This window comes from Pipistrellus kuhlii, unplaced genomic scaffold (genome assembly GCF_014108245.1).
Source record: "Pipistrellus kuhlii isolate mPipKuh1 unplaced genomic scaffold, mPipKuh1.p scaffold_m20_p_16, whole genome shotgun sequence".
In the NCBI taxonomy this organism is placed as follows: domain Eukaryota; kingdom Metazoa; phylum Chordata; class Mammalia; order Chiroptera; family Vespertilionidae; genus Pipistrellus; species Pipistrellus kuhlii.
In genome coordinates this window covers 9,598,632-9,626,419 of record NW_023425471.1, presented here as the reverse complement: position 1 = coordinate 9,626,419, position 27,788 = coordinate 9,598,632, and the positions used below count along the sequence as shown (strand labels likewise).

The 27,788-nt window shown below is 40.3% G+C and overlaps 1 protein-coding gene and 1 non-coding gene across 2 annotated transcripts; both read right to left on the bottom strand.

Moving 5' to 3' along the window:
- Positions 1–8,250: 8,250 nt before the first annotated feature.
- Positions 8,251–23,165, bottom strand: EIF2S3 (eukaryotic translation initiation factor 2 subunit gamma). Its single transcript, XM_036439655.2, has 12 exons — positions 23,017–23,165; positions 22,467–22,530; positions 20,241–20,368; positions 20,030–20,151; positions 18,463–18,557; positions 17,300–17,458; positions 15,988–16,122; positions 14,074–14,168; positions 13,131–13,275; positions 11,953–12,122; positions 11,208–11,380; positions 8,251–8,624 (listed from the first exon to the last, which is right to left on the bottom strand). Exons 1-12 carry the CDS (start codon positions 23,083–23,085, stop codon positions 8,561–8,563), a joined length of 1,419 nt encoding a protein of 472 aa, XP_036295548.1. The 5' UTR covers positions 23,086–23,165; the 3' UTR covers positions 8,251–8,560.
- On the bottom strand, positions 18,045–18,171 carry LOC118720278. The gene has a single exon (XR_004988378.1). It is a non-coding gene; the product is annotated as a small nucleolar RNA SNORA11 (small nucleolar RNA).
- Positions 23,166–27,788: the final 4,623 nt, after the last annotated feature.

Here is a 27,788-nt window from a genome sequence, read left to right as displayed (position 1 = left end):
AGTTTCGATTCTGGGCACTCCCCAGCACTAGGCCCTGGTCAGGGCTCATGCTCACATCGATGTTTCTCTCTGTCTTTCCCTCTCTTCCACTCTCTCTAAAAATCAATTTAAAAATATCCTCTGGTGAGGATTAACCAAAAAGAAAAAAGAAAGAAAGAAACAATGCTGAAATAAACATCATAAGCAAATATTTCTTTATGATACAGCAAGTATTTCTTTATAATCCACATGGGGGATTCTGGGTTAAAGGGCAAGATATTTTAAATCTTGTTGTAATCAAACTGTCTTCTTTAAAGAATGTACCTGTTTACATCCTCACCAACACTGACTGCTATAAAGTGTTTTAATTTTTGCCAATTTTAAAGAGTGAAAATGAATCACACTGTTACTTTTCACATTCCTTATTACTAGATAGGCTGAGCACTTTACAAATGTGTATTGGATATTTGTATTTCTTCTATAAATAGCCTATACATATTTGTGAGATGGGTTTTCTCTGTAGCCAAAAAGCTGAAGTCAGACACATTATTCACTAATGGTGCCTTATCCTCCAGAATACAGTGTGATTATTACACTGATGCCAAATGTTTGTAAAGGGTCCTTTAAATGCAAGCATAGTAAGAGGAATATTTGTCTAAGTTCTTCCTGAACAATGATATGATCTCTGAGTATAAAAGTACAATGGTTCATGCCGAAACCGGTTTGGCTCAGTGGATGGAGTGTCGGCCTGCAGACTGAAGGGTCCCAGGTTCGATTCCGGTCAGGGGCATGTGTCTTGGTTGCAGGCACATCCCTGGTGGGGGGTGTGCGGGAGGCAGCTGATCGATGTCTCTCTCTCATCGATGTTTCTGACTCTATCCCTCTCCCTTCCTCTCTGTAAAAAATCAATAAAATATATTTTTTTAAAAAGTACAATGGTTCAGCACAAAACTCATTTTCATGATCCCATAGACACTATCTTATAAGTCAAAACAGGCTTTTCCTGTTGTGGAATCTGAGGCACTAAGAAAACTCCATGGAGATGAGATGCAGCATATGCTCCTGCCTGTGGGACCATTTCACTGTCACTAACTTCTACATATGCCCAAACCAAATCAGTGTGCTCATGAGTCTATACAAGTTCTCTTCCTCTTAGTTTCTAGCCATCTAAAAAAAATGGAATATGGCCCTAGCTGGTTTGGCTCTGTGGATACAGGGTCCCAGGTTCAATTCCGGTTTAGGGCATGTACCTTGGTTGCAGGCACATCCCCAGTAGGGGGTGTAGAGGAGGCAGCTGATTGATGTTTCTCTGTCATAGATGTTTCTAACTCTCTATCCTTCTCCCTTCCTCTCTGTAAAAAAATCAATAAAATATATATTTAAAAAAAAAGAAATGCAATATATACACATATAATACCTTAGGGGGAAAAAAGAAATGCAGTATGTATTTTCCCTATTTTCATTCTATTTTTATATTACTGATTGATACTGGGAATATTAATTTTTCATATGTCATGTAAGTTTCAAGAATTTTTTCTCAACTTATCATCTTTTAAATCTGCAATATCTTTGGCCATAAGCTTTGAACTTTCATTTATTGGATCTGTCAACTTTTCCTTTATAACTTTTGGGTTTGTTTTGACTTCCTCATCCAAATTGCTAAAACAATCTCATAACTTTTTTGTTCATAATTTTGTCTCGATGAAATTTTATATAAGATTTTCAATAAGATATCTCTATCGGCAAATAGCCATTTGGACTAAAACACAGTCTATCTCTTTCTTCACTGACATAAAATGCTTCCTCTAGTATATATTATTAAAATTTTAGATCTAATTATAGTTTGTTCCAATGATTGCTCTCTTTCTGTATTCATACCATGCTTCTTATATTGTGGCTTTATATGTTCTAAAATGTGGTATGTCAACTCTCCCATCATAATTCCTTTTCAAAGTTCATTTACTATCATGAATTTACTTTTCAAAATCTTTACGTTTAGCTGAACAAGTTCTTTAAAGTCTTGATTTTTTTATTGCACTGAATTTATGGGAAAATATGGTAGTCATCTGTACAATGTTGAGTATTCCCATTCAAGAATATTGCCTATTTTCTTATTATTCATATCTCCTTTTTTGTCTTCCAAATGTTGGTTGTATTCATATATACATTGCATATTCTTTTTAAACAAAATATATTTTATTGATTTTTTTACAGAGAGGAAGAGAGAGGGATAGTTAGAAACATTGATAAGAGAGAAACATCCATCAGCTGCCCCCTGCACACCCCCTACTGGGGATGTGCCCACAACCAAGGTACATGCCCTTGATGGGAATCAAACCTATGACTCTTCAGTCCGCAGGCCAACACTCTATCTACTGAGCCAAACAGGTTTTGGCATACTTTGCATATTCTTGCCACATTTATACCTGGATAGTTTATAACCATTGCATTTTCTGATTTGTGTATTGTGAGTAAATTGTTTAGTAAACTAATAATTTTGGCATGTTTATCTTGAACTCTGTCACCTTACTAAATTCTCTTAGCAGTTCATAAGTTTTTCAGTTTCTGGGATGTCTTTTTAGGTAGATAACCTTGGGCCTAGTAAATAATGTTCTGTCACTTCCATTCCCAATAGTTATATCTCATGTGCTAAGCCCCAGAGAATCGTGTTGTAGAATTGAAGCGGCAGCTGACATTCTTGACTTGTACCTGGACTTGAGAATTCAGAAACAAAACAATAACATGAATTCTGGTGGAATGAAATTGATGACTGCTTCCCACCCTCTATATTTCACCCTAGTTATTTTATTAACCCCACAACCCCCCTTTCTACCCAAGTGAAACTTTTTACCAAGACGAAAATTTTTTCATCATTAAAAACGACAATTCTTATAGTTCTCTAAGTACACGAGTTAATAGTTTTCTTCTCTATATCACCTACGTTTTTAAATTTTTGAATTGTACCACAGGCATCTTCAAGGTACGCTTTTTTTCCCCCCCCCAACCAATAAAAACACTCAGGTGTACACAAGAAAGCATTATTTTTTAATATATTGCTGGACTTTATTTACTAATATTATAGTATGAATTTTAGAACTTTATAATGTCTCTAATGGTTCTGTTGCTTTTGGTAGTATTATTTCCAGGTTTGGACAGCAGGGATAGAATAATTTTAAACAATGAGTTAGGACAGTGGTCGGCAAACTCATTAGTCAACAGAGCCAAATATCAACAGTAAAACAACTGAAATTTCTTTTGAGAGCCAATTATTTTAAACTTAAACTTCTTCTAACGCCACTTCTTTAAAATAGACTCGCCTAGCCTAAACCGGTTTGGCTCAGTGGTAGAGCATCGGTCTGCGGACTGAAAGGTCCCGGGTTCGACTCCTGTCAAGGGCATGTACCTTGGTTGTGGGCACATCCCCGGTAGGGGGTGTGCAAGAGGCAACTGGTCGATGTTTCTCTCTCATCAATGTTTCTAGCCCTCTATCTCTCTCCCTTCCTCTCTGTAAAAAATCAATAAAATATATTAAAAAAATAAATAAAATAAAATAGACTCGCCTAGGCCGTGGCATTTTGTGGAAGAGCCACATGCAAGGGGCCAAAGAGCCGCATGTGGCTCTCCGGCCCCAGTTTGCCGACCACAGAGTTAGGATGTCTCCTTTTGTTGCCCCCTCTTCATTTCCTATTTTCTGAAACAATTTAAATATCAGAATTACCTATTCCTTAAAATTTGGCAGAATGTGAAAATTTTTGCAAAGCTTTTTTTTTTTTTTAACATTCTGTGTCTTGTTATCAATATTATAAGAGTGCCTGCTTCATTTTTGGTATTTTAAAAATGTTTTTATGCATTTCTAGAAAGGTATTCATTTCACTGGAAGCTTCACTATATTTTTTTCTAAAAATGGGATTGCAGAAATCTTATGAGTACACTTATTAGAAGGAACGTTCTTTTTCCTCTGTGAAGGCCAAATGTAAACACACACATCTTGGGAGGTTACACACAGAGTGAAATAGTGAATAGAGCTTTCTAGGCCAGCCTGGATGTCATTTGGATGTCACAGCTTCACTGTCCTTATGCCCCCCCCCCCCTTCTGTGAGACTAACTTTATAATTTATCAGAGTTGTTCATAGCATTCGCTTACAAAAAGGGTTCCTGCTTATGTTGAGAACAGACTGCAGTGGTGAAAGTGTGGAAGCAGGAAGGAGTTAGAGGGTTATTGTCGTTGCTGACTTGGACTAGGATGGTAGCAGCGGGGCTGGTGAGAACTGGTCAGATTCTGAAAAGATCTTGCTGATGAGGGCCAATAGAATTTAGATGCCATGAACTTTCATCAGCAACATCACAGTACAAGCAGATTCTCAACTAGGTATGTCTTTTGCTGAGAATTACTGTACCAACTTTAAGTTCTATGAAAATAAGGCCTAGGGAATTGGAATGGGGGGTTGAGGACAAATATGTGATACCTTAATCAATAAAGAAATTTAAAAAATATATATATTATATTGATTATATATTAAAATTATATCATTTGGACATATTATGTTAAAGAAAACATATTAAAACTAAAAAAGAAAGAAAGAAAATAAGGCCCATTGTTTTATTGGTATATTCCCATTTACACTAAGCACAGTGCTTTGCAGATTTGTTGAAATTCATGTAAGAGCCCTAACTGGTTTGGCTCAGTGGATAGAGCGTTTGCCTGCGGACTCAAGGGTCCCAGGTTTGATTCTGGTCAAGGGCATGTACCTTGGTTGTGGGCACATCCCCAATCGGGGGTGTGCAGGAGGCAGCTGATTGGTGTTTCTCTCTCATCAATGTTTCAAACTCTCTATCCCCTTCCCTTCCTCTCTGTAAGAAAAGCAATTTAAAAAATGTATTTTTTTAAAAAAGAAATTCATGCAAGAGACTTCTGGTTTCAATTCTGACATGAGATTACCGTATTTTTCGGATCATAAGACGCACCAGTTTTTAGAGAAGGGAAATGAAGAAAAAAAGATTCTGAAACAAATAGTGTCCTAAAATATTTTATGTGCATTAAAACCCAACATCACAGTCATAAACACATGTAATCAACCCTGTAAAGTAAACAGCAGCATTTAGAACCATTTTAGAGCCGGGCAAGCACACAGAGACCACACAGAGCCGGGCAAGTAAAAAAACTTTTTTTTTAAAGTATATGTGTAGGCTATATTTGGACCATAAGACGCAGGGACTTTCCCCCCCCACTTCTGGGGGGAAAAAAGTGCATCTTATGGTCCGAAAAATACGGTAATTAAATTAGTTGCACTGGCCAGTGTGACGCGGTTGGTTGGGCATCATCATCCTGTGCACCTAAAGGTTGCCAGTTCAATTCCCGGTCAGGGCACACGCCCAAGTTTGGGCTGGATCTCTGGTAGGGGGCATGCAGAGGCAGCCGATCAATATTGTGCTCTCATATCCGTGTTTCTCCCTCTCTCTCTAAAAATTAGTATGAATATTTAAAAAATCATAATAAATTAGTCAACTATTGCAAAGCTCTGGATGTTACGTCATTCCAGAATTTCTGGTAAATGCTTAGAAAACACAGGGGACATATTAGATATAGACTTCAGGTTTGGATTAGAACCTTGTTTTATTTCAATGTATTCCAGATGCTATAACACAACCCTTCAAAGTCAACCAAGTATGTAACATTAACATGGTTCCTCAAAACTTATACTTACATAACTCATAGGCATAGATTCTAAACTATGACACACCAGCTTCAATGCCCAAAAGAGCATACTATTATGACTATGGCATCCAATCCCACATTAAACGCAAATTGAAGGAAAGCAAAAGAGAATATTATCAGACTACCAAAACTCAATGAGATTCTGTGTTATCTGATACACCTACTTCTCAACTCTAAACTTGTTTCTCAACACTGGGGAGTTTTTAAAAATCATCAACGCCTCAGCTCCACCCCAAGCCAATTAAATCAGAATCTCTGTGGGGCATCTATCTTTTATTAAAAAACACATACGGTATTTTTATTGATTTCAGAGAGGGAGAGGAAGAGAAAGAAACCTCAATGTTAAGAGAGAATCATGGACTGGCTGCCTCCTGCATGCCCCCTATTGGGGATGAGCCTGCAACCCGGGCCTGTGCCTTGATCAGGAATTGAACCTGGGACCCTTCAGTCCACAGGCCCATGCTCTCTCCATTGAGCCAAACCAGCTAGGGCAGGCAGCTTTCTTTTTTTCAGGTTTTTCCAGCAATTCTACTGTCAGTCAGAGTTGAGAACCAGTGCTCTAACAGAATCTTTTTTTTTCTTTTCTAACAAAATCTTAAGAAATAAAAAATAAGTAAAATTAAAAAGCAAAATTAAAAAGCACAGCACATGTAAAGTACAGGAACATGGAGAATAAGTTAAAAATCAAAGGGCATGCCCTGGCCAGTTTGGCTCAGTGGATAGAGTGTCGGCCTGCGGACTTAAGGGTCCCAGGTTCGATCCCGATTAAAGGCCTGTGCCTTGGTTGCAGGTACATCCCCGATGGAGGGGTGCAAGAGGCAGCTGGTCGATGTTTCTCTCTCATTAATGTTTCTGATTCTCTATCCCTCTCCCTTCCTCTCTATAGAAAATCAATAAAACATATTTTTTAAAAAATCAAAGGGCACACCCCTTGGTTTCTAACATCTTTTATCTTGAAAGCTCCAAAGATTACTAATATTAAAGTACAACAGCCCTAACCGGTTTGGCAGAGTGGATAGAGTATCGGCTTGAGGACTGAAGGGTCCCAGGTTCGATTCTGGTCAAGGGCATGTACCTTGGTTGCAGGTATGTCCCCAGTAGGGGGTGTGCAGGAGGCAGCTGATCGATGTTTCTCTCTCATCGCTGTCTCTCTCTATCCTTCTCCCTTTCTTTCTGTAAAAAAAAAAAATCAATAAAATATATTTTTTTAAAAACTTTGCCCAGCCGTTTGCTCAGTAGTTGAACATTGACCCATGAACCAGGTCAGTTAGATTCTTGGTCAGGGCATATAACCCATTGCGGACTTGATCCCTGGTGTGGGGTGCGCAGCAGGCAGCTGATCAATGATTCTCTCATTACTAATGTTTCTCTCTCCCTGTCATCAATTAAGTATCTATCTATCTATATATACATAACAAATCCTAAAGATTACTAATATTAGAATCTCATAAGGCCTTGGAAGATCTTATTTAGAAGCACCTGATTTAACAGTATTTGCAATGGGGGAAGACTGTTGGGATTTCAGGCATCAACTAACACAATTATAGGATTTCATAGGGAGAGGGTGGGAACTTCTGACTCTAGTTTCCTGTATTCCAGCCCAGGAAAAGGGGGTAGGTAGGGTGCCTACAGTAACCAGCACTCATGCTCTAAAGCAAGCATGTCAAACTCGTGGCCCACAACTATTTTTGTGGCCCAGCCAATATAATGGTAAGAAACATTTTAATAAAAATTTTATAATTTGCCCTAGCTGGTTTGGCTCAGTGGATAGAGCGTCAGCCTGGGGGTCCTAAGTTCGATTCCGGTCATGGGCACATGCCTAGGTTATGGGCTTGATCCCCAGTGGGGGACATGTAAGAGGCAGGCAATCAATAATTCTCTTTCCCTCTCTCTTCCTCTGAAATCAATATATATTCTTTTAAAAATTTGCAATTTTTACAATATCCTGTTATAATTTTTAATAACTACAACATTCGCTGATTACTATAATCCTGTTGCACTCATTTCCCTTACTCGCCTTATGGGCAGGTGCACCATTTCTCTAATACCAGCAGCGAATATTTTAGCAGCCGATAGCCACACCATTAGTCTTGGATTGACTTGTTTGGTGTGCACAACAGGAAATATTTCACTTTTGGAGAACAAGAAAAATAGGTTTATCTGCGTTACACTTATTAATTTGTATTAACTCAGTTTGGTAAGTTAATGTTGAAGAAAAAATATTAATTTTTATTAAAATGTTCTATTATTTTATGTTAACAGTGACTCATTTATTTCAGCTTTGTATTGAAAATTGAAGCTTTTGTTTTTTTTTGCGGCCCACATAAACTTAAACCTTATTTGGCCCGTGTCAGCCTTTGAGTTTGACATGCTTGTTCTAAAGGATAAATTTATTTGAACCTATTCATTTCTGTTATTCAAAATTGTGAAGCTAAAGCAACATAAAATATGAGGCAAAGGGAAGCTAGTCTTTAAAAAAAAACTTGTATCTCCAAGTTTTTACTGATGTAATAATCCTTTCAAGCTGGAAACTACTCAAAGAGGAATCATGAAAATAAGAAGAAGAAATTTATTTCAAATAGGTTCCGTGATACATGTGCTACAGCAAAAGCTAGTTGTAGCAGTTTCCTTTCAAACCAGCAGTGATACGTAATTTAGACATTATTTGGGAATGAGCAGTTTCTGAGAGAATCAATCCAGTAATTTTTGCATTTATTATAGACCCTAATTTCAGTACTAGAGAGGTTACATTTGCATCACCAAAAAATGAGAATAATTGATACTACGGTGAAATTCACTCCCCAGCACTACTTTGAAAATATATCGCTAATTTGGTAATAGAAAATCTGATTTGATCCAAATTCTTCAGTCATCATCTACTGTTGGCTTGATTGTCACTCCTCTTCTTATTTGACCCCAACCAATTAAACTGCAAAATGAAAATGAAAGAAACTGTGAGTTTGGGGCTCTTTCATTATTACCACACAATCATTTGACATAACTGGTTTTACTTGCCTATCTGCTCAATCAGAATGTTTCTAAAACCTGCTCCTCCATATAGCTCACACTATCATCTTAGATTCTTAGACCCAGACAGATGGATTCCAGTCAGAATGAATGACAGAAGAAAAAAAAAATTGCTTCTACAAATATGCTCATCTTCACTCTATCAAAACTCATCTATTCCAGAATTGCCAAGAGCCTTCCCATCCACCTAAGGAATCACTGTTACAAAAACCCCTCCCTCTGATATTTTTAAAAAATCTCATTCTCTATCCTTTTCTCCATTCACAGCACCTCAGCATATCACAATGGCTTTAGCATTACCTTAGCTGGTAAAGGAAATTAAAAGGACTAGATAGTATATTATTGGCAGATTACTCTCAACAGCAGAGGGACCTCTGCTTCCTCTTCCAATGTCTGCTCTATTAAGTGACTAAGCTGGATTGCTAACTCAACTGTAGCTTCTAGAACAAAATCCACCTCCACATGGGTTAAAACCACAACTCCAAAGAATGTAACAATCACCTAGCCAGCGTAGCTCAGTGGTTGAACATCAACCCGGGAATCAAGAGGTTACTGGTTTGATTCCCAATCAGGGCACATGCCTAGGTTATGGGCTCAATCCCCAGTAGGGCAAGTGCAGGAGGCAGCCAATCAATGATTCTCATCATTAATGTTTCTCTCTCTCTCCCCCTTTCTTCTCTAAACTCAATAAAAAATATTTTTAAAATGTTAAGAATCATTCAGGTGCTCTCATTTCTTTGAACAATTTTAGTGATTCTCTAAGGAGACATCACCACCTATATAAGTATTCCAGCCAAGAATATAAAACCTGAATCTAATCTTAGGAAACATCAGATAAACCCAAATTGAGGAAGAGTCTATAAAGTAACTAGCTTGTATTCTTCAAAGCTGTCAATGCCAAAACAATGAAAGGTTAAGGAAGTTCCAGACTAGACATCAAAGAGACATGAAAACTAAATGCAATGCATGACCCAGTCTGGAAGGACATAGAGGACAATATTGGGACAAGCAATAAAACTGGAATATGGACTGTAGATTTTATTATTTTATCAATGTTAAACTTCTTTACATAGTTATATAAGAGAATATCTTTGTTTTTAGGAAATATACGAAGTATTATGAGATCAAGGGGCATGGTTATAAACAACCTAATCCTCAAACGGTTCAGAAAAAGTTTATTCATATTTATATATAAATATATATGCACACACAAAAAATAAATTGTGCATTTGGGAAAAGGGAATACAGGAGTTGTGTGTGCAACTCTTGTAATTTTCCTGATAAGTCTGAATTTATTTCCAAATGAAAGTTTTAAAAAGCCATAGACAAGGGAAATGCTGAACCAAATTCATTGGTTTTTCATAGGTGTCCATCACAAATCAGGGCTGGACACGCCCGGAGCAGCCAGGTTGGGAGCGGCAGTGGCCAGACCCGGAGCAGCTGGTTGTGGAACGGACCAGAGCAACAGAGGCCAGGCCCGAAGCAGCCAGGCCTGGAACAGCTCACTCCTCGCCTGCCTCTGCCCCACGGCTGCCTCTCAGACATGGCTGGAAACTTTTGGGGGAACTTGAGGGTCTGCTGAACAAATGAGGAAGGCTTAGATGCCTTGTGTGGGGCCTGGATGAGGTTGGTTGATCTATTTGGAAATGTCTTTTGTGTGATGTGTATCCTTGGGCATGTGGAGGTATTATTGATTTGAGAAAATGCTAAGTAACTGATTCACTATCTGAAAAATTTAAAGTTCTGAAAGTTTAAGGTCTCTTGCCAAAAAGAGGTTTTAAAGCTAACACCTTAATTTTAATGGAGAAAGGGAATGACAAGCCCTTCCCACCCAGAACAGGTAATCCAATTCCAACCAGCAGCTATGTTTAAACAATGTGTCCATTTATACTTGAATGGCTACACCTTTTGATAGCCTAAGGGCAAGTTTACATGTAAACAAGGTTGCTCTCAATTCCCAGGGCAGAAAAAAAACAAGGTTTAAAATTATTAGATTTTAAAATTTATTCTTAGAAGTATAAAAGTTTATTAATTAAAAAACAAAAACAAAAAAAGGAGATTGAAAAACCTGATGAATAATAGCGGTTCATTGTTGTAGAGTCCGCGATATGGGAGGGGAGTGGTCTGACTGTTGGGGGGGGGGGGGGGAGAGGAAGAGACTGAACATAAACTATGAATGAGGACAATGGGGGGTGGGAACCTGGTGGAAGGGGGAAGAAATGAGGAACCTTTGTAATAATATGAACAATAAAGATTGATTTAAAAAAACAACAACAAAAAAAACAAAAACAAATCAGGGCTAGAAATAAAGATTACAAAGTCATCCAAATAAAAATACAGTTTAAAGTTAAGCCGCAACAACTGTTGCATTGAAGGAAAAGTGTGTGTGAAAGAGTGTGTGCGTGTGCCCATGCACACCACCAAGGATCTAAGAAAATTAACTGTGTCTTCTTTATTAGATAGTGACAAAGGCTAATACACTTACCGCCAGTGTTTCTCAACCCTTCGGCTAAGGGCAATTTTTTCTCCTACTTCTGTGCACACAGGATTAGTCAGAACAATTTTGCCCAAATCGGCCTTGACTGCACTAACTCTTCCTCCAGTCGACAAGGATCCTATGTTCACCATGAGCACTTCATTCTTAGACAACTTTTGTACCTAGGAAAAGAAAAATAAACCTCAATATCAAGTAAATGTGTTCCAAAACTTGTTTTCTGACATCCTTGCCAACAACAGATGTCAGCAACTTTCTATCTCTACCAGAATAATCTTGAAACTAAAAATAAATAAATAAATAAATATCAAATGATGCCCTAGCCAGTTTGGCTCAGTGGATAGAGTGGGCCCGGGTTTGATTCCAGTCAAGGGCACATGCCTCAGTTGCAGGCTCTGGATGGGACACGTGCGGGAGGCAACGAATCTATTGAAGGACACACTGATGTTTCATTCTCTGTCTCTCCCCCTCCTTCCAACTTTAAAAATCGATGGGAAAATATCCTCAGGTGAAGATTAACAAGGAAGGAAGTAAAATGGATAACAGGACTATAACATTGTCACGACATACTTTTCCGTTTTGTTTGGTTTCACTTTAAACCGACTGCCATAGTGAAATTCTCCATTTTCAAGAAGTCAAATTTATTATTATTATTTTTTAATCCCATGTTAACTGTAAAACTGGTCTTTACATCACTGTCACTTTTTTGGAAACAGGAATTATGGAAAGCACTTACTTTTGCAGCTTTTTTGTCTCCTTCGGTGCGCACACCTAGAAGGCGTCTAAGCAGGAAATAGGAGATTTCCAATTCCGTGAAGATCTCAGGTAAAGCTCCAACTGCACCGAGGACCTGCCCCACCATTCTGTCAGCCCGGCACAAAGTGGGGTCAATTTTGGTTCCAACTCCTGATATGAAATAAGATATATCCTATGAAATAAAGAGCTAATATGCTAATTAGACGGAACAGCCAAACAACTTCCAGATCAAGTTGGACTGCGAGGGCTGAACCCTTGCATGATTTCATGCATCGGGCCTTTAGCGTTTGTGTGCGTGTATGTATGTGCGTGTACACGTTCCAACTTTTTTCCCTACAAAGCTGTTTACCCCAAAATGTACTCAAACAAGTATAGCACACACCTATACATTTTAATACTTAGATTTTCATAGTCATATAACAGCCACATAGGTTTGGCAAAAAATTCCATTTTACCTGAAGAAATAGAACTGTAAACTCCCAGGTTAGTTGTGTATTTGAAATCAGAAAGACTCTCCTGACTTAAATTCTAAACAAAGGACAAAGAGATAATAGACTAACTAAAAAATGAATCTACCCTTAATGAAGGCTAAAAAGATACAAAATTCATGAGTAGTGTGAAGAATATCTGCCTGCCATTTCTCCCCTAGGCGGGTAAAAAAGCTAGCTTGAAGATTTCATATACGATTCCTAGAATCCACTTCAAAATGTGTTAGCAGTGTATCTTTTGAATAGGAGAGAAATAAAGAGGAAGCAGGGTTGGAGAGTACATGAGTTGTCTCTCTCCCCACTCTGTCTCCCTTCTCCCCTTTCTAAAATTAATGAACATATCCTGGGGTGCTAATTAACAAAAGGAATATCTATAATATATCTTTTTGAGTAATTCATTTCCCATGAAAAGTGCCATGAATATCCACAAATGAAAACGTAGCCCTGGCTGGTGTGGCTTATTGGTTGGGTGTCATCCCATACACTGGAAGGTCCTCAGTTCAATTCTCAGTCGGGACACATGCCCAGATTGTGGGCTTGCTCCCCAATGGGGGACATGCAGGAGGTAGCCAATCGATGTTTCCCTCTCTCACATTAATGTTTTTCTCTCTCTCTCCCTCTCCCCTCCTGCCTCTCAAAAATAACATATGGATGAGAGGAAAATCCTTACCAATGAGACCCCCTGGAGCAGCGTACTGAAGATCATTATGTTCCGCAAACAGTGATACAATTTTGGAAAAGATTGGTTTACACATGAGTTTTCCTTCACTATCTTTGGAAACTATACCAGGTCTGACTTCTATCTCCTGGCCCACCTGTAAAAAATAAATTAATTAATAATTAGAATTACTGCATTTAGAATTAGGGACAACACAATTCCCATTTACACATAAAAAGTCCCAACAGAAAGACCACAAAACTGAAGAGGCAATCCTTTTTCTATTTCAAAGATCACAGCAATAAAAAAAAGTAAAAAAGATCTCCCAAACCAGAACCATCCAATTGTTCCTAACCAGCTACCACATAAGCCTATTTACACAAAAAATGTGGAGTACTAAAAGACATCTATATCAAGTACTAGGCACCAAGAAAAAGATTTTTGGCCTGGACGGGTAGCACAGTTGGTTAGTGTTGTCCCAATATGCCAAGGTTGCAGGTTTGATCCCCAAGAAGAGCACATACAAGAAGCAACTAATACAGAAATAAGTAGAACAAATTGATCTCTCTCTCAAATCAATAAATTCTTTTAAAAAGAGTTTCATGTCTTTCGAAAAAAATTTTTTTTTTCAATTTAAAATATTAATATACTGTTTTCCTGATTAAGACCTGGGAAGTACATGATTTTCTAAGCACTTTGCTGTACACCTGAAACAAATACAGAATAATACTGAATGTAAACTGTAACTGAAAGAAAAACAAAAAAACTAAAAAGACCAGGGGAAAACAAAGCAAAATCATAAAATCATAACCAATAGACTTTTGGTGGTGAGCACACATTGGAGTATAGAGACATTGTATTACAAAGTTGTAAAAACCTGAAATTTAAATGTTATTAACCAATTTACCTAACTTAAGTAAACACACAAACACACAATCACCAAAACCCAACTTACCTTTAACACTCCTTTTAAAATACTACCCCCAGCTACACCACCTTTAAGATCATCTACTTCACAGCCAGGTTTGTTGACATCAAAGGACCTAATAACTAAAAATAAAACAAATTAAAGCCGAGTCTGTACACTTTAATTTTATATGAAATATTATTTTCTAAGTTAACTTCCCTAAAATAGTACACACGTAAGATTTACACCATAGGGGTGAGTTTGTGACAAAATCTGATATTATTACTCCAACTAAGTTTATTGCAGTCTTATGAAAAAGTGGAAATAACATAAAAGTTCACTGACAGGAGGCATTTTATGGTCCATCAATACTAGGGATTGTTGCCAAAACTGGTTTGGCTCAGTGGATAGAGCGTGGGCCTGCGGACTGAAAGATCCCGGGTTCGATTCCGGTCAAGGGCATGTACCTTGGTTACGGGCACATCCCCAGTAGGGGGTGTACAAGAGGCAGCTGGTTGATGTCTCTCTTTCATCGATGTTTCTAACCCTCTATCCCTCTCTCTTCCTCTCTGTAAAAAGATCAATAAAATATATTAAAAAAAAAAATACTTGGGATTGTCATGCAGCCATTAAAGAATGTAGAACCATAGCCGAAACCAGTTTGGCTCAGTGGATAGAGCATCCATCTATGGACTAGGTTCGATTCCGGTCAAGGGCATGTACACTGGTTGCGGGCACATCCCCGGTAGGGGGTGTGCAGGAGGCAGCTGATCGATGTTTCTCTCATCGATGTTTCTACCTCTCTATCCCTCTCCCTTCCTCTCTGAAAAAAAAAAAAAAAAAAAAAAAATAAATAAAATATATTTAAAAAAAGAAAAAAAGAATGTAGAACCATATGTACTGGTCTGGAAGGATACTATTAAGGGGGGAATAAACTAGTTACTAAAATAACACACACAGTATTGATTCCACGTCCACAAAGAAAAATTGAAACTAAATACATGATGATGTGAGCAAAGAGAGGTATGGGAATAATATATGCCAATTGTTTAACTTTGGTTACTTCAGGGCTAAGGGGCTAGAAGTGGGAGGCAGGGACATTATGGACTTTTTTCTTTTCTTTATATACCTCTATACAACTTCTGAAATAAAAATTGAGTTTTAAAACTATAAAACAACTCTAGGACTATATGACCTTCACTTAGGTCCTGAGAGCAGTCAGTGTCTCTTAACAATGGGTATGCATCACAATGGCCCAAGAGAAGAGAACACTTCCCACAACACACAGGTGGCCCAAAAGGGCTCAAATGTGTTTTGAAAGGGCTTCTACATCTCTGTAAAAATCACAAGCTTAGCACTAGCTGGTTTGGCTCAATAGACCAGCAAAGTGAAGGGTCCTGGGTTCAATTTCGGTCAAGGGCACATGGCTGGATTATAGGCTCAATCCCCAGTAGGGGGAATGCAATAGGCAGCTGATCAATGATTTTCTCTCATCATTGATATATCTCTCTCCCTTCCTCTCTGAAATCAATAAAATAAGAAAGAAATCACAAGCTTTGATGATCAAATTATAGCAATACTGATATTTTAAACTTAAATGAAAGTGAAAGGGACATGAAAATCTTCATCAATGGTACAAATCTGTGTGAGAGTTCTAATATTCTCTTCCTTATTACAACATAATCCCATAGAGAATATTGTGTTATTCCATCTCAATCATGTAACATATATACAAAAAGGTTACATTTCTTCTGCATTCAGGACTTTGGCCCTGATTCAATAATGCAATCTAGCATTGCCAATAGGCTCTCAAAACTCAATAATTAAAAAACATTTTTCAATGGAGATTATATTTATTATTACTTCTGCAGGTATAGGAAATAGCAATAAATACTCTTAAGGGGGAATCACCAATGTAGAAAAGATCCAATTTAAGAGTTAAAGACAAAGCCTGTCACTTACCAATAAGTCGGGGTTCTGAAGTAAAATCTCTCGGCGGTACTGGGATTTTCTTTACTATGTACTCACACACAACTTCAATATTATATTTCAGCTGTGCAGAAATTGGAATAATAGGAGCACCTTCTGCTACCGTACCTATATGACAAAATTCAGAAAAATCAGAATTCTTCAACTTTACAAAACTTGTTCTATACACGTTACAGGAAACTATTAAGAAACAGATGCCTATACATATTCCCACACAAGTGCCAGCAACCAGTAGAAAATGATAATTTTGTTTAGAAAGGTGGCAGTATTCCGTTTGCGTTTACTCCTGAAAATGGGTACTATTCCCTTTAAGAGAAAAATGTTAAAATATATTTAATATACTAAGATGATAAAACGGTTTAAAGGAATAAAATACTAACACTCCTGGGAAAGAACACTTTACTAGTTGAAAGATTTCAGTAACATGTAATTAACTTACCAATAAATGTTAAAATTATAGACTCTTTGCTAATCAAAGACTACTGCACATATTAATATTTGCTCCTTATTAATTATATGTCAAACAGGCTGGTCAAAGAAATGGAACAAACAGAATTAATTTTAATCAATATGACTTATTCTTTTACATTATGAAAGAACTGGGTTCTGTGGAAAGTCAACCTTTTGAACAAGAAAAGCAAGGCTGAGAGAGAATCAAATGTCAACAATAAGATGTATCATGTCCTCCCTGATATGAAGAACATTAGCTGGTAGAGAAAGGGATGATGAAGTTTAAATAAATGATTGTCAGTTCCAATTCTCCAAGTAGCTACACATTTTAAGAATGTATTTAAGAACTATTTTTTAAGTGCTTTGTTCATTTTATTATCAGAGGATTTTTTAATTTATTTTTTAAAAAACATTTGTACTGATTTCAGAGAGGGAGAGGGAAGAGATAGAAACATCAATGATGAGAATCATTGATCAGCTACCTCCTCCATGCCCCATACTGGAGGTCGAGCCCACAACCCAGGCATGTGCCCTTGAAAGGAATTGAACCCAGGACTCTTCAATCCCCAGGCTGACACTCTATCCACTGAGCCAAACCAGCTAGGGCTCACTGAGGATTTTTACTAAACTGGTAGTTTCCAGAATACAACTTCATTTCTTTCAACCAGCAAAAATATATTTGTCTATTCATTCAGAAACATCGATTTCACCAGTGGTAGGTAGAGAAAAATAAGGCTTACCCTGTTTTATATAATCTATTAAGCTAACATCTGGTACCTGGATTAACTAGCTCTCCAAGTGATCCATAGATGTATTAGATATTACGGCTTCTTACCTTGTACAAATGCAAGGATCTGTTCGTATTGTTCTTTAGCCTGGCTTTCTTTCACCAAATCAATTTTATTTTGTAAAATCAAAATATGCTTCAGTTTCATGATTTCTATAGCAGCCAGGTGTTCAGACGTCTGAGGCTGAGGACAAGACTCATTACCAGCTAAATGACAAAGAATAAAATAGATGCATGAGAATTAGCTAGAAATATTTGTCAAAAGAGGCAAATTCATGAGACATAAAGCAGATTAGTAGTTGCCAGAGCTGGACTGGGGGAGAATAGTGACTGTTTAATGGGCATAGGGCTTTCTTTTGGGGTAATAAAGATGTTCTGGATCTAGACAGTGATGATGCTTGTACAACACTGTCAGTGTACCTAATGCCACCAATTTGTACACTTTAAATGGCTAAAATGATAGGTCTGCCTCCTGCACACCCCCCACTGGGGATGCGCTTGCAACCAAGGCACATGCCCTTGATCGGAATCGAACCCCGGACCCTTCAGTCCACAAGCTGACACTCTATCCACTGAACCAAACCGGTCAGGGCAAGTGAAAAGACACTTAATACAAGCTATGAATTTCAACTATTTATTCCCTAACAAAAAAAAGGGAAGAACACTAATAGTAAAGATAACCACCAGTGTATTAAAAAGAAATAGGCATGTTTTGTTGGGCACTCCAACGGTCATTTCTCTATGCAGTAATGTTTAGGTGTCCTATATTATATCCCTTGGCATGCTTTTTTTCATGTTTGGGGCTAATGTCACAGGAAAGTCATGGTATCCTGCCACCTGTGAAGAATAGGCCCAAGTTGCTGTTGGTGTGTTATTCACAGAGGAGCCATTCTTCAGGCGCTCTGCTCTCTTCACACCCACCTTGGCATACTTTTAAAAATAAAAGAAGTTATGTCATATGATGTGTGGAAAATGAACTATTGACTTTTAAAAATATATACTACCATATGAATTCTACAGGCCTTAGGTCTATCTTGTTTAATATTTTGTGATAGCTGGTAGGCAGGGATGTCATCTAGTATTTCGTGTTAATTTCCATTCATGTCACCCTTAGGTAATGGATATGGCCTTTAAAGGCCGTTCCCCTTTAAATATTTCATCTTGGATTTGCTCCACATTGATTTGTCCAAACCAATTCTGATGTTACTTACCTATCAACAGAAGAGCTGCATCCATCACTGCGGCACCGTTCAGCATAGTAGCCATCAAAATATCGTGGCCAGGACAGTCAACAAAGGAAACATGCCTGCCAATGAAGAAATAACAATCAGCCCTCCAATGCTTCAAGATACAAGTTATAGATTTCCCAAAATTAAATCACTTTAATGCAGAATATAAATGTTACATATGAATATGGAAAAAATACAAATACTTATTACTGCTATAAAGTCAAGTGGTGCGAAACCGGTTTGGCTCAGTGGATAGAGCGTCAGTATGCGGACTGAAAGGTCCCAGGTTCGATTCCGGTTAAGGGCATGTACCTTGGTTGCGGGCACATCCCCAGTAGGGGGTGTGCAGGAGGCAGCTGGTGGATGGCTCTCTCATCAATGTTTCTAGCTCTTTATCCCTCTCCCTTCCTATCTGTAAAAAAAAAAATAAAATAAATAAAAATAAATAAAGTCAAGTGGTTACAGGACTTGGTGTTTCTAGACCTTGAAAATAAGATTATCTACTCGCTGAGAGTCAAATCGCTGTAGATCATTACAAAGCGAATGAAATTAGCTATGTAGTAACTAGAAATAACTGAAGAGACAGAAATTCCCAAATCCAATGAAAATAAATACAGTATGAAGTGTATATAGGGAATTTCACCTATCTGAAAGCTAACAGTGTTAACAGAATGGACATTGCCATCTGAAAAAATAATTTGCCAAAAATTTCTCTAGCACTTTCAAAAGCTGGAATTGGCCCGGCTTTTGATAAAATTCTCTGCCCAGCTGGTCATGGTTCAATTCCTGATCAGGGCACATGCCTGGGTTGTGGGCCATGCAAAAGGCAGCCATGATTTTCTCTCATCATTGATGTTCCTATCTCTCCCTTCTTCTCTTAAAATCAATAAAAATATGTATTTTAAAAAAGAATGGCTTTGTTCTTCCCCTTAGAATAGAAACAACTATTTAAAAGCACATGTTAAGCCGACACCGGTTTGGCTCAATGGATAGAGCGTCGGCTTGGGGACTGAAGGGTCCCGGGTTCGATTCCAGTCAAGGGCATGTACCTTGGTTGCGGGCATATCCCCAGTAGGGGGTGTGCAAGAGGCAGCTGATTGATGACTCTCTCTCATCCATGTTTCTAACTCTCTCTCTCCCTTAGAACTCTGTACAAAATCAATTAAAAAAAAAAAAAAAAGCATATGTTAAAATAACAAAACCATTCAGCGATTAGGCTCTCTGTTTAAAATCCTGGTTAAGCCAAAACCGGTTTGGCTCAGTGGTAGAGCGTCGGTCTAGGGACTGAAGGGTCCCAGGTTCGATTCCGTTCAGGGGCATGTAGGTTGGTTGCGGGCACATCCCCGGTAGGGGGTGTGCAAGAGGCAGCTGGTCGATGTTTCTCTCTCATTGACGTTTCTAGTTCTCTATCTCTCTCCCTTCCTCTCTGTAAAAAAATCAATAAAATATATTCAAAATAAATAAATAAATAAATAAATCCTGGTTAATAATATACTTCAAAGAGCTCTAACCACAAAGCATAAAGTGTTTTTAGCACCAAAGAGGTCACCTGACTAATTTGAAGTTTCCTTTGGTCCCTGGAATGTCTGTAGGAAATTCATCAGGTGTGCTACTTCCACAGGATCTGTAACATTCTGGCCGAGGACAACTTGGGTCATCAAGTTTATAAATCTAAAAGTTTCAATGAAAAGAAGATTTAGATTTTGTTATCTGCACTTTCCAATTAAAGTTGATGTTTAGTTCCACAGTACAGGGCTCACCTTAGCATTAGCATATCCCAGCTTGATTGTAATATTTCTTTCTAGCTCATTTTTGAACCTTACAGTATGAACTCCGGAAATAGCTTTTACAACTGTGGATTTCCCATGAGCTACGTGGCCAATTGTACCTACAGACAAAATTCAAAAAATTAATTCACATGCACTTAATTCCACCAAATATTTTTTGCAATTAACAATGGACCAGAAAAACAAAGCCATAAACTCATTATAAAATATCAATGTAAAACCAACAGTGGCTTCAATTTTTTGCCTACACATTTCTTTAAAATACATTTTTATTGATTTCAGAGAGGAAGGGAGAGGGAGAGACAGAAATATCAATGATGAGAGCCTCCCCCCTCTCCCTTCCACTCTTTCTAAAACATCAATGGGAAAAACATCCTTGGGTAAGGATTAACAACAAAAAAAGCCATACTTAGCATACTAAAAATTATTCACCTCATGTTTTTAATCACAGGAAAGATTGCCTTCATTTAAAATAGACACTCAAGCCGGGACCGGTTTAGCTCAATGGATAGAGCGTCGGCTTGGGGACTGAAGGGACCCGGGTTCGATTCCGGTCAAGGGCATGCACCTTGGTTACGGGCATATCCCCAGTAGGGGGTGTGCAAGAGGCAACTGATCGATGACTCTCTCTCATCGATGTTTCTAACTCTCTATCTCTCTCCCTTCCTCTCTGTACAAAATCAATAAAATATGTTAAAATAGACACTCAAGGCCCTGGCTGGGTAGTTCAGTAGGTTGGAGCATCATCATAATATACCAAGGTTGTGGTTTCCATCTTGGTCAGGGTACACACAAGAAGCAACCAATGAATACATAAATAAGTGGAACAACAAATCGATGTTTCTCTCTCTTAAATCAATAAATAAAACTTTTAAAATAAGAATACTATTTGACATTGAAATTGGGACTCAAAAGAACTGTTGGGCCAAAACCAGTTTGGCTCAGTGGATAGAGTCTGCGGACTGAAGGGTTCCAGGTTCGATTCTGGTCAAGGGCATGTACCTTGGTTTCGGGCACATCCCCAGTAAGGGGGATGCAGGAAGCAGCTGATCGATGTTTCTTTCCCATTGATGTTTCTAACTCTCTATCCCTTTCTCTTCCTCTCTGTGAAAAATCAATAACATATATTAAAGAAAAAAAAGAAAAGAACTGTTGGCCCAGAAAGGAACTCACTACAGACTGATTCATTTGCCTCTCAGTATAACCATTATGGCTTGTTGCAGTCTAGGTTCTTATAAGGGTATTTCTTAGATCACAAGATCTCACACATCTAGAGGAAATGATGAACAACATAGGCTGATGAACAAAAACAGACTCAGAGAAAGAGAAGCACTGAACATACTTTCAAACCTCAGGGGGAAAGCAGGGGAGGGTGGGGGTAAGGGGAAGAGATCAACCAAAGGACTTGTGTGCATGCATATGGGCCTGGCCAGTGGCCATGGACAAGGGGGGGGGGGAGGGTAAGGGCATATGTGGGGAGGGGTTTGGGATGGGATTGGGGGGGATGAGGACAATTATGTGATACCATAATCAATAAAAAAAAATTAAAAAATTAAAAAAAGAATACATATATTCAGAAATTTGCCAGTATTCCCAGAGTAAAATAAATAGGTATGATAAGCCTAACCAAAAGGAATCCATGAAAATAAGAAAACCCAGGTTTAATGACAGTAATGATGTCAAGGACAGCATATATCTTAAAACTCCTTAATATCCTTACTTTTTAAGTAGGTTTTACTGTGCTGTTTGTACAGACTATCAAACAGCCCAAATTTACACTCAGTCAACATAACTTCTCCTCTACAGTTGTAGGTGTCAATTAAGGGGAAAAAAATACTGTACATAATAATAGCCTATATAGCAAATAAAACTTTCAAAAACACTCTGCCCTTGCAATAACTCTGTGTGACAAGTACAGCCACATTTTTATTTCTTACTTAAAGTGCTACATGACTACATACTGCCTTATGCTATTAAACTTCTCATATGTCTGTATTTTCCCCCCTCACCTAGTCTGTAAGGTAAGCATGGGTAACATGTGCTTCCCAAAGAAAACAAGGAAGTACTTTGCTCACAAGCGCTCACAGTCTGTTTGAATATCTGCCACCTTATATAATTCAGGTAATCACACAACGGGAGAGAAAATCACTTGCTGGAGATCAGGCAACTCAGGTCTCCAAGAAGTTCTTCTTATCTTACCTATATTAATCGTGGCTTGCCTGCTGATTACTTCGTGGGAAAGTGGCGTCAGTTTGGTAACGTCCTGCAATCAAACATTTTACTTTTACTTTTGATCACTACACATGAGGCAAGTCACAACTTTCCCCTTTCACTTTACACTTGACCCAAGTTCACCACTATGAGGACAGCTCTCTTCTGTAAGCAATCCTGCACTCGGATGACTGGCAAGTTTTCAAAGTCCTTCTCATCGCTCCATAGAACTATACTCCTCTGCTCTCTAGAGAACACCTTGACATTAGCACTGAAAACAAACTTTCAAAAGTGAAAGCCTTAATGACATTTAGATGTCAGGATCTCACGCCCCCGCTGCCCAGATCGCGGACGTGCGGAGATGCAGGTGGCGACGGCAGTGCCGGCAGCACGCCGGCAGCAGCGCGGCTCAGGACCTCAGGCTCCAGAGCCAACCACGCTCCTGCAGCCCGGCACTGCCTTGTCTCAACGCCTCTCGGGAGGCCCTGTCTTCCCCACTCTCGAGTTCTCTCCGTATTCCCCCAGATCGAAGCCTTACCAAAGTGGCGAGATCTTGGCGAGAAAGATGCGGCTGGCCGAGAGTCACGCCAGCCTCACCCCCCGCCATCTTGTCGGTAGAGGAAGGAAGTCGCCGCGGCAACCGCCAGAGAAACGCAGGGCGGGGGAGGAGGGGCGGAGCGACGAAAAGCAGGCAGGCTAGGACCCGGGCCGGGGCAAGGAGAACGACCGGTGCGGCGGGGCCTCATCCCTTGGGCTTCTTTCTGCTTCGGTTCATACAGTGCCTGCCGGCGGGATGACTAGAAAACGCGAGGCGAAACTCCGGGGTCTGTTCGTAGCGGGCCTGTCGGTTATTTGCGCAGGCAGAGCGGAGGGCAGCTCCCCAAAAGGCCCCTTGCTACGCGGGTGAAACTGACGGCGCGCGCGCCGGCTCCGGAGAAACCATTTCCGGTTTCCCGCGGGGGTGGCCGGAAGGGTTTCTCAGGACCTGGGAACTTTAGGTAGGATGTGAGGACAGACTGTGGGAACGGAGTTTTTTCACTCACTTCCGCAATTTCCGACGGCGAAGTCCGCGTGGGCCCCGCCCACCGGTGACGGAGCTAGAGCCGGGAGGAGGCCACGCGCTGAGCTGGCCACGTTCACGTCGCCTCGCGTCACAGGCGGACGGCGGGCAGGGCGCCCCCGCGCGGAGGTTCCGCGGCCGGCGGATGGGAAAAGCCAAGTGGAACTTACTCTCCGTCGTTTCTGGTCCGTAGTGGCGCTAGAATGGAGTTAGCATAGAATAAGAAGCTTGGTGGGAGTGGAAGGGGTGGGGATTGGTAAAATATGTACACATATAATACCTTAATAAAAAAAAAAGAGGAAAAAAAGAATTAGAAGCTGGGGGTCAGTAAGACCTCCCCAAAAGGTGTTTTTTTTTTGTTGTTGTTGTTTTAAAAGCTGATCCAAGAAAACCCACTTCTTTAATAGAAATATTACCAGTAAATTGATATTTAAAAATGTAAAGGTTGTTGAGATTTAACCCTTTTTCATCCAGTGTTAAAAAGAATGCAAGTTTTTTTTCCTCCCCCGTGTATTTCTAGGCTTTATAAATTTTGTCATGAACATGTTTTCACTTCTGGTCAGAAAAAATGTAAGGAGAGTTGAATAAGAATTTAGGTTATCTGTGTTCATTTAATGCTTAAGAAAGATGATAATGGGTATGTTTATAAGTTTTAGGTACAACGGTTTACCTAAAATGGGAAGATATATTTCAATAAATACATTCATTGGTTAAGTGATGGCAGAACCTGTACAATATTTTGTATTTAGTGGAGGCAATTAATTCTAAATTTAGGAACTTAGTTTATAAATTTAGAATTTATCTGACATTGTAAATAGTTGTATCACCAATTCAGAAAACCCAGATGATAACAATGTGTCAGTAGTGGTGATGGTTACATTACTTTGTGAATATACTAAACAATCAGTGACTTGTACATTTTATTTTAAATTTTAATTTGATTTTTATTGATTTCAGAGAGGAAGAGAGAGGGAGAGAGTGGTAGAAACATCAAAGATGAGAGAGAGCCATTGATCTGCTTCTTCCTGCGCGCCCCATCAGGGCACATAGCAAGGTTTTGAGTTCCAGCCCTGGTTGGGGTACATGCAGGAGGCAACTGATCAATGTTTCTTGCTCTCTCCTCCTCCCTCTCTCTCTAAAAATCAATAACAACATTAAAAAAATAGCCCTAGCTGGTTTGGATCAGTGGATAGAGCATCAGCCTGTGGACTGAAGGGTCTGAGGTTTGATTCCCTGGCCCTGGTAGGGAGTGTGCGGGAGGCAACCAATTGATGTGTCTCTTTCACATTGATGTTTCTCTCTCTGTCTCTCCCCATCCCACTCTCTCTTAAAAAGAAAAAACAAAATAAAAATATATAGTCCTGGCTGGTTTGGCTCAGTGGATAGAGCATTGGCCTGCTGACTGAAGGGTCCTGGGTTCGATTCCAGCCAAGGGTTGCAGGCTTGATCCCCAGTGGGGAGCGTGCAGGAGGCAGCAACATCAATGATTCTCATCATTGATGTTTCTATCTCTCCCTCTTCCTTCCTCTCTGAAATCAATAAAAGAAATATATATTTCAAAAATATATATTTAGTGTTTCTCAAAAAATGTGTACACACTTTGAATAATTTAATTCCAATGCTTAAATTTGAAAAGGAAGAGACATCAATTGAACTATCAGAAAAAGTTTATATACATTTTGGGGGATATATATATATATATATATATATATATATATATATATATAAATACAATACAGAATGTAATATATACTAGTGGCCCAGTGCACAAAATTCGTGCATGGGGGTGGGGACCCTCAGCCTGGCCTGCACCCTCTCCAATTTGGGACCCCTCGGGGTATGTGTCACTGCCAGTTTAGGCCCTCTCACAATTTGGGACTGCTGGCTACTAACTGCTTGCCTGCCTGCCTGATCGCCCTCCAAACTGCTCCCCTGCTGGCCTGATCTCCCCCTAATCACTTCCCTGCCGGCCTGATTGACACCTAACTGCTACCCTGCAGGCCTGATTGCCCACAACTGCCCTCCCCTATTGCGACCTGCCTCCTCCACTAGAACCCACCTCCTCTGCACAAGGCAGCAGAGACACTGGGACTGGCCTCCATGCCATGTGGAGCCACAGGACTCCCAGGCCTCACCACATGGAGCGGGTGCCAGGCCCTGCCTTCACTGTGCGTGCGACCATCTTGTGGCGGCCATCTTGTGACAACATCGCACACAACGGTCACCTAGGCCTTCATTAGTATAGATAATATATAATATACAATATATAGTACACTAGTGGCCTGGTGCACAAAATTCATGCACATTAAAAGGGAATTAATTGGAGGAAATATTTTAATATTGCTATTTGCCCTTTCTCTGTAATAGAAGTGTCAGAGATGAAAGAAAATTACTAAAATGTATATGAAAACCTCTCTCCTGTCAGGGTCTGGGGCACGCCACAGGACCTAGAGTCAAGTCCCTGCCCACCACCCACAAGTGCTTTGAAAACACAGGAGACCCAGACCTGGCTGGCCCTACCCCCATTGGGTGAGACCCAGTCCCCGTCGGCCCCACCTCCATCAAGCCACTCCCGGTTGGGGGCGCAGCCTCAGGTCCCCTGGCCTGGCACCAGGGTTGGGGGCACAGACTGAGGTCCTTCGTCAAGCCCCACTGGGCAGAGGGTATGGCCTGAGGTGTCCCGGCACAGCACTGGGGTAGGGGTGTGTGGCCTGAGGTCCCCATCAAGCCCTGCCGGGGGCACAGCCTAAGGTCCCCCATCAAGCCCTGCCAGGTGAGGGGGTGCGGCCTGAGGTCCCTCGCCTCAGCCAGGCACCATGCAGCCTCAGATCCCTGCTGTTCGGTTGTGACCTTATGGCATCCCAGCTAATTTGCATATTCCTCTATTATATAGAGATAATATAAGTAAATTACTTATTTATACACACACACACACACACACACACACACACCCTAATATGCAAATGGACCAAACGGCGGAACAACTGAATAACCACTCACTATAACATCTGCTGACCACCAGGGGGACGCATGTGGAACATTGTGGGCATTGGCCGCAGCAGGATGGTGGAGCAGATGAGCAGGGGCACCAGACCAAGGCAGAGTGCCAGTCATCATCATTGGGATGAGCTTCTGGTGTTTACTGAAAATTTTTTGTTCCCACATGCCACAGTTACACCCAGCGCTCACACCTACTGTCAGTGCCGGCCCCACTTGCACCTGCTGCTGGCGCTAGAGCTGCTGCTCGCACCTGCTTATGGCGCCGGCTCTGCTCGCTCAGCGGGAGCAGGGATGCCAGCAGACAGGGGACCAGCAGCTGCAGCAGGAGGGGCCAGGGAGGGGTGCGGAAGATGGGCTGAGACCTGCCCCTGTGCCCACTGTAGCCTCGTGGCCCACAGTTCCTTTCAAGGTGCACAAATTCATGTACTGGGCCCCTAGTATATGATTGTATGCTATATGTTGTATAATGTTAACCTATAATATACAATATATAATGCATAATGTATAATATGTAACACCCTACCTAATAAAAGAGTAATATGCAAATTAATCACCACTCCTCTCCACAAGCCACGCCCACCAGCCAATCAGAGTGAGTATGCAAATAAATACAACCAAGATGGCTACAGCCACAAAGAGCAGGAGGGAGGCGTTTCCCCGGCAACGGAGGAAGCCAAGCTTTCCGCCTGCCTTTGCCCACCTAAGCCTACACTCAAGGCTACAAAGTTTCAATTATTGAAGGTAAACAAATCCAAACAAATGGCTGATGCCATGGAGCAAGCAGGAGGCTTTGCTCTGCTCCAGGCTACAAAGTTTTAATTGTAGAAAGTAAATATATCCCAGATACCAGGGCCTCTGCTTGGGTCTCTGGGGGGCGTGGCTGGCCTGCAAACCACCACAGGCCCCTCGCTCAGGCCGCCCCATGCCCCAAGGGAACCCCCACCCTGATCCGAGTCACCCTTCAGGGCAAACCAGCTGGCCCCCACCTGTGCACCAGGCCTCTATCCTATCTAATAAAAGAGTAATATGCAGATTGACCATCACTCCAACACACAATATGGCTGCCCCCATGTGGTCAAAGAACCTACCCCTAAATGGACAGAAGATGCCCAGCAGGGGAGGGCGGTTGGGAGGGACCAGGTCTGCAAGGGAAGGCAGTTAGGGATGACCAGGCTGGCAGAGGAGAGAAGTTGGGGGCAAACGGGCTGGCAGGGGAGCAGTTAGACATCAATCAGCTGGCATGGGAGTGG